Source organism: Emydura macquarii, unplaced genomic scaffold, assembly GCF_026122565.2.
Source record: "Emydura macquarii macquarii isolate MOO-44397 ecotype Brisbane River unplaced genomic scaffold, CSIRO-AGI_Emac_v2 contig_383, whole genome shotgun sequence".
Taxonomy (NCBI): domain Eukaryota; kingdom Metazoa; phylum Chordata; order Testudines; family Chelidae; genus Emydura; species Emydura macquarii.
The window spans coordinates 12056419-12063591 of NW_027130520.1; the positions used below are offsets into that span (position 1 = coordinate 12056419).

The window sequence follows — 7173 nt, forward strand, 5'->3', positions numbered from 1 at the left end:
TTAGCTTTTGTATCATGTGCAGATCCTGCCTCTATCAAAATATGAACATGATCTAAGTTAAATCAAACATAAGACCAGCTTTTTGAAATGTTTGTGTGACAAATTACAAAGCAGAGAATGGAAAAATTATCTTTTCTCTGTGTTAAGGTAAATGCTAACTTCAGTGCTACAGTCTTATTGAAATGTTTGTTTTGCAGTAAATTGATGGTGTGTGTGTTTTAAAAAGTTATTTTTGATATAATTAACATTTAGAACCATAGCTTGCACAAGACTATTGCACAGCATTGTGTAGTGAATTTTCTGTCACGTGACTGGTAAACGTAAGTTTATTCTTTTCCTTAGTTTGCAGGTCGCAGTAAGAAAGAGTCTAAGTACTCTCTGAAGGCAGTGGAAGACATGTTGGAAGCCCTGCAAATCACTCAATCTTAGGCTGTCATGAAGAGATCGAATGTTAGATTTTATAACTCCATGTTCAACCTTTAATGACCAATGAGTTATGTTACTTTAAATACCCACTTCTAATGTTAGTTAATGTGCTATCTTAAAGGATGTGTTTTTATGAAAAATTAAAATGTCTATTTATTGCTGCTGTGAAGAAGACAATGAAAATTCACTGAAATGTATAACTTATCCCAGGAAGACAACATAAAGAAATTAAATGTATTGCACATCAGTCTCTTTAGTTCCTGTATATACAGTAATTGTTTTTTAAGCCATAACCTGATGTAGGAATAAATTTCTTAAATGATGAAGTACAATGATGTATTGGACCTGCATATGGGAGCTGCAGACTTACACATGTAGATGAATACCATATGTTAGATAAAATTATCTTGAATACTTGAGTTAAAATGTGCTAAAGGTAAACATTTACTGAGCAGTATTCATCATACAAACATGAATCATTACTGAACCTGAACACAGTTTATTTGAGAATAAATTTGATATTAAAAGTTTTTATTTAGATATTTTCTCCTGTAATTTGGCAGTATAGAAATGGAAGCAGTATAGTCATACCCTTGGCTTCAATGGAACTAACTCACGTGCTTAAAGATATGCATGTGATTAATGCTTTGCTGGAGCCTTTGCATATAAATGCATAAGTAAGTGTCCACTTTTCTATGCAGCTATATGATTGGTGCCTCTGCCTGCACACTTTTTATTTGCGCAGTTAAGGATGGTAGGGAAGAGAATATGTGTCACAATCATGGTTCAAGAGCTAACCTAATACAGCATCATGCACTAGTTTAGATTAGTTGTTTACTTATTGAACCATGGTTTTTGAAGCTTTGGTTCAGTCAGAATTAAGCTATTGTTAATTCATAAACTATGGCAGTTTAGTCATACAGATGTTTCTTCTACTGCAGTTTCAGGAATCAGGCTGCAGAGCAGAAATTATATCAACTAAATAACTCCAGCCAGAAATACTTCAACTCTTGTTTTTAATGATGGATATCAACATAATTAATAATAAAAGGTTTCATATTTTAGTCTTCAGATCCTTCTATACCCAGAGCTAGGTTAAATCAAAGGCACTATAAGCCTTTCTAAGGCCCCAACTCCGGTGGTCATGTGACAAGATCAGACTTTCAGCTTCTATTTAAATAAATAAATAAAAGTTTATGTCCCTCATGGATTTAAAGAATAACTTGAAAACATGACCCAAGTGTAACTGATATCTGCCTGAGTCTGTCTACAATAGCTCCAGTAGCTGTCTTGGAACAATAGCACCAAAACATGTGAACTGCCTTATTCATCTTAACTCTGAAACATGTTGCCACCCCAAGCAGGAGTGGGGCCTGGGTATGTGGGTTATACCTCATATTGCCTTAATCCAGTCCTGCTAAATACCAAAAGGCATGTATTATAATGGACTAGCTCACATTTCAGAAACATGGTTCACTTCATTTGGGTCAGTGCAGAAAGATTGTAGGTGTTTTTTAAACAAAATTCATTAATTCAGTTTTACATTGAAACAAAGCATGAAGTATTTCCAAACAAAGGGTTGAAAAATTGATAATGTTGAAAAATAGCAAGTATATTTTTTCCATGGGTGCTTGCTAATGTGAAGCCAATGGTGTATGTATTTTGGTTTTAAATGAGTTGCCTTTGATTAGTCAAATCATAATTAGTAAATATTATAAATATAGCTATCAAGTGTAGGAATTAAAGCTAAATTGTTTTTTTCCTACATTAAGAATATGTTTTTAATGTTAATTGTACCAAGATTAGAAAGTGGCAGTTCTCACAAACATTTTCTGTCCTTAATTATGATCTTATTTCTAATCAGTTCCACAGGAAAAACATTTCCACCTCCAGATTACTTCTATATAAAAAAAATTGCCTTGTCTTATGGAATATATTTTAAATATTTAAAATTTCACTTATTTACTAATAGCTAAAAGAAATGTGTGTGTTCAGCCAGTTCTAAACTTGAGTAAATCAAGGAGATACTTTACTACAATACTAATTTACAAGCCATTTTTTTTTGTAGTTTTAAAAGGACATTAATATGTCGATAGAGAATATTAAATGTGAAACTCTCCGAAGTACACCTAGAGATTTCTTCATGAATTTAAAGTCTTACACTGTAAAAGTGCGCCATCTAGAGTTTTAAAAAACTCCATTAATTTCTTCAGTACATCCTCCAATAATTTGGTTATGTCCTGCAGTTCAAAAAGAATGGGAATCTCTAGCAGTGAATGTTGAAACACTTCTGTACAAGAATAAAGTCTCTTCTTTGCATCATAGGTTTTGATTTTCTAAATGGGTTCAATTGCAGTATGTTTTATATCTGATGTCATGTAGTTTAATATCACTGTAACATTAAAATGCTGAAGCCATTGAAACAACTATTATTTCATAATGTACACATTCATCTCTAACTCCACTATTATTTCATAATGTATACATTCATCTCTAACTCCAATGGGTGTAGTACAAGATTCATGCTGTGAAGTTTCAGCTCCTAGTATTGAGTTTAGGATCATCACTAAAATAAAACTACATAATCCCTAGTGTGGTATGTGGGAAGGACATCCACATTGTTTAAACATTTTACTGTGTGTAATTTGTCATCTTGTAATAAGGATTCATTCCCCCCAAATTTATTTCTGCAATACTGTACTAACCTTTGTGCAATTGAGCTGTATGGTGTTTATCTCCAATGTGTTAATAAAATAATAGTGCACTGGTCCCATACAGCAGACAGCTGGAGGTTCTTGAAAATGAACATATAAGATGTTCTGTGTTAAAGACAACTTTCAGCACAACTAGCAAATTGACAATTTGTTTGTCTAAATCTAGACCCTTTTACTAATTCTCAAATTATCCACAAATAAACATCAGTTTTGTTCCTTCTTTGAAATTTTTCAGTACAGGTGTCATCTTATTGACTGCTCACAGACTATTTACTACAACTGTTGCTTCAGATATTCATAAATCCCTATTTGTGCTATTTGACTGGTCTCATGGTTTGGATGATTCCCCAAGCTTCAGAGTTTAGGAAACGGCCTTGCAAATATTTATGCAAATCCACTAGTGTGAATATTAGTTAAATTTTTTCTTTCTGCTAACACTTGCAAACAGTTGGCTTACATGAATGTTCATGGAAAATGACTAAAAGGGATTGCGGATACCATCAAATAGGATTGAGTTTTCTATTCAGGTGAAGAATTGTAAATCCTTTATTGCATTAGTCCCACCTTACACAGTTTTGTATCCAGGATCTATGATGACCTCATTCAGTAGTGGGTGCGCAGAAGATAAGTGGTTTGAGATAGGATTATTTCATATAGGTTAACTGTTCCAAGAATAGTAAACATTTTTGTAAAATACTATTGATGTTGTCTTGGCCTACTGGATAGAATTTCATATAAGGGAGTTTAACTGAAAAATAAATGTCACTAACTTAGGTGCTCTGACAATGACAAGCACTATGTAAGTGCTAAATGTTATCAGTGTGCAATCTCCTCTCTCCAAAGTCATAGGCTGTCATTCCACATTGTTTCAACTGACACCATAGATTAAGCATCATGTGTTGAATTACAGCATTCTGCTTTGAGATGCTGAACAGTGAAGTAGTTATTTTTAAATGGTTTTGTGCACCTGCAATTTGACAGCATGCATGATGAGAGAGGTAGGCTTTCATGTTATGAACTGGAATAAAGTGCACAGCAGAACCTCTGTTCCTTTTTTTTTTTTTTTTTTTTTTTTAAACAAGTTACTAATATTGTTTCTTTTTTCCTCGGTCTATGAAAAATGTCAATAAAATCCATGTTCTCCAGATGCAAAGAATGCATATATTTTTGTGTAGAATAGGTCCTCAAATCTCTTGCAATTTAGTGTCCAGAATATCTTGCAGTTGCTATGGGAAGTTCTGTTATTAGTCAATGGAGGGTTTCCTCTTGGCAGTGTTCTGTTTGTGATGGCACCCATGTTTGCTAGTCGTTGCATTTGCAGTGGAACTTGTGTTTCAGCCAGCTTTAGAAGGGAGGAGGAAAGGAAGGGAAATCAATCTTGATTTACTGGCATGAATTCATTATCTTCTTGTTACTTGCACCCACATTTCCAAGAACACCAGGCACCCAGGTTTACCATAATTGCTCTCCATGTTGTCACTGAAGAGCTACTATATATTCAGTTGTACGACTAAAAATCCATTAAAATCTAAAACATATGCATCACAGTTAAAATAATTTGTTATGTGACTTGAGGCTACCTGGTATGCAAGGCAAGGACCATTCTCCCAACTTAACCCATGTCAAGATTTGAATTTAGCAGTATTACAATGCTGTTTAACACTGTTTTTTGTCCAGATAAATAATTTCACTTGATACGCTGCTTATGTTACTTGCTTTTCTAGGACCAGTTATTGATTGGAGCTGTAGATATTGGGACCTAAATGGAGGGTAATGTACTTTGGATTAGTCATTAGTCTTATCTGAAATGATTTTGCACCCTCAAAGATCTGTATACTTTTGATAGCACAAGCCGGATGTTGGATTTAAATGAGAGACTGTAGTTTTCAGAAATACAAATTCATTAATTTGCCTGCTTCTAAAAGGAAAATGGGAAGGGAAAAAAAAGTTCTTATACAGTTAGAGAAAGTTGCGGTCCAGGTGCTGGATGTGAAGTGAGAAAAGTCTTTACTACACAGGTAAGCTTATTTGTTCTCTTATGAAGAAATCCTCCAAGGCAAATGACAGCACAAGTCCCTCTGTGCCCTCCAGGTCTTTTCCCTATGCTTTGTCTGTATTTTTTCCACTGGGGTCAAAATTCTGCAGTTTGATCCGTGTGGGCTAACTTCTATGGCCACATGGAGCCTTACTGATTTCTGTGGGAGTCTGTGCAGATGTAAGGGTCTATCCATGCAGATCAGATTGATGGATTGTTGCCTTAGACCCTGATTATGTGCATTCTTACCATCAAGCGCTCAAGTAGAACCACGCAGTTCATGGGTCATTTTGCATGTGTAAATCTAAGAATACCTGTAAGTCTTTGCAAGATTGGGGCCTTAGGTTATAAATGCATCAGTTCAGAAATCTGTCTAATTATACATCTGCACTGTACTTAGCAGCACTCCTGTGAGAGATTGGCGAAGAATACAAAAAGGTGAGTTCTGCTCATTGAATGGCATGACATTGAATAAATATGTTTCTTAACTCTCATGACGTTGAATTTTGCTCAACTACTGTTGTTATTTTTATTAATTTTTTCAAAGTATGTTTCTTTGAAAGATTTATAATGTAAAATGGCATAGGGCTAACTAGAAGGGAAAACAATTCCAGCCATGGTGAGCGTTACACTAGCTCAAGCCGGCAGTGCTACCTAAAGGAATTAAGGGCCTCAGCTAGTGTAAATCAACATAGCTCCAGTGGCTCGATTATATGCAGCTAGCTAAGCTTTTTATGTCCCATTGTCTTCTGATTTTGCACAGGTATTAATGACTATACGAGGTGCAAGGCTGTGGAGAATCAGATCCTAAAGTTGTAAGTGCAAACTTCTATCCTCTTGCCTGACTGTCTATTGCAATTTGTTTTCATTATGGCACTGTTAATACTAAGGCCTTGTCTACACTATAAAGTTTTGTCGACACAAGTTATAGCAATGATCAAAAGCGCTGTGATTACAACACTTGTGCCTGTGCTCTATCATCAACAGTGAGAGCAGTGCACTGTGCAACTCACCACCTTGTTTCCTGAGCGCCCTCCATCTCTATCTGAAAGGAAGAATCCTCCGCTGTTGTCAGTGTTCTGAACACATCATGACTGGTCACACAGTATATTATGGACTCCCAATCAGAACTTGAATCCGAGGCTCCTCACCTGCTGTGTGCCATACAAACAAACAACGCCAGATTACTGTTTGCATTCATGGAACATCTGCACATGGTGCACTGCCACTTTTGGGTGCATGAAACAAGCACTGTGTTGTGGGATCACACTGTTATGCAGGTCTGAGATGACGAGCAGTGGCTGCAGAGTTTTTGACTGCACCTTCGTGGAACTCTGTGCAGAGGTCACCTTTGCCCTGCAGCACAAGGACACCAGAATGAGAGCTGCCCTCTTGGTGGAGAAGCATGTGATGATCACCGTGTGGAAGCTGGTAACTCCAGACTGCTACTGGTCGGTCGCTAATCAGTTTGGAGTCAGGGAATCCACCATTGCAACTGTGTTATCACAAGTGTGCAGGGCCATTAATCGCATTCTACTACGATGGACTGTGAGTCTTGGAAATGTGCGTGAAATAGTGGATGGCTTCACAGCGATGGGAGTCCCAAACTGGCGGGGCAGTATATGGCACGCATATCCCAATTTTGGCTCTGGACCATCTTGTTACAGAGTACATCAATAGAAAAGGGTACTTCTCTATGGTACTGCAGGCGCTTGTGGATCACTATGGGCATTTCACTGACATCAATGCAGGTTGGTCAGGGAAGGCGCATGACACATGCATCTTCAGGAACACTGGCCTGTACAGAAAGCTGCAAGCAGGGACTTTTTTTTCCAGACCAAAGGATTCCAGTGGGGATGTTGAAATGCCCATAGTGATCCTGGGAGACCCAGCCTACCTGTTACTGCCATGGTTCATGAAACCTTATACAGGCAACCTGGATAGCAGCAAGGAGCACTTCAGTAACAGATTGAGCAGGTGCTGAATGACCATTGAATG

General features: G+C 36.9%; 1 protein-coding gene across 2 annotated transcripts in view; it reads left to right on the plus strand.

Moving 5' to 3' along the window:
• Positions 1 to 4212, plus strand: part of EMC2 (ER membrane protein complex subunit 2) — a 64698-nt gene extending 60486 nt beyond the window's left edge. For both annotated transcript variants that reach the window (XM_067537393.1, XM_067537394.1), the window contains exon 11: positions 343 to 4212. In XM_067537393.1, coding sequence (XP_067393494.1) covers positions 343 to 429 — 87 coding nt within the window. In that variant the 3' untranslated portion in view covers positions 430 to 4212. The remainder of the gene's footprint in view (positions 1 to 342) is intronic.
• The last annotated feature ends 2961 nt before the right edge of the window (positions 4213 to 7173 follow it).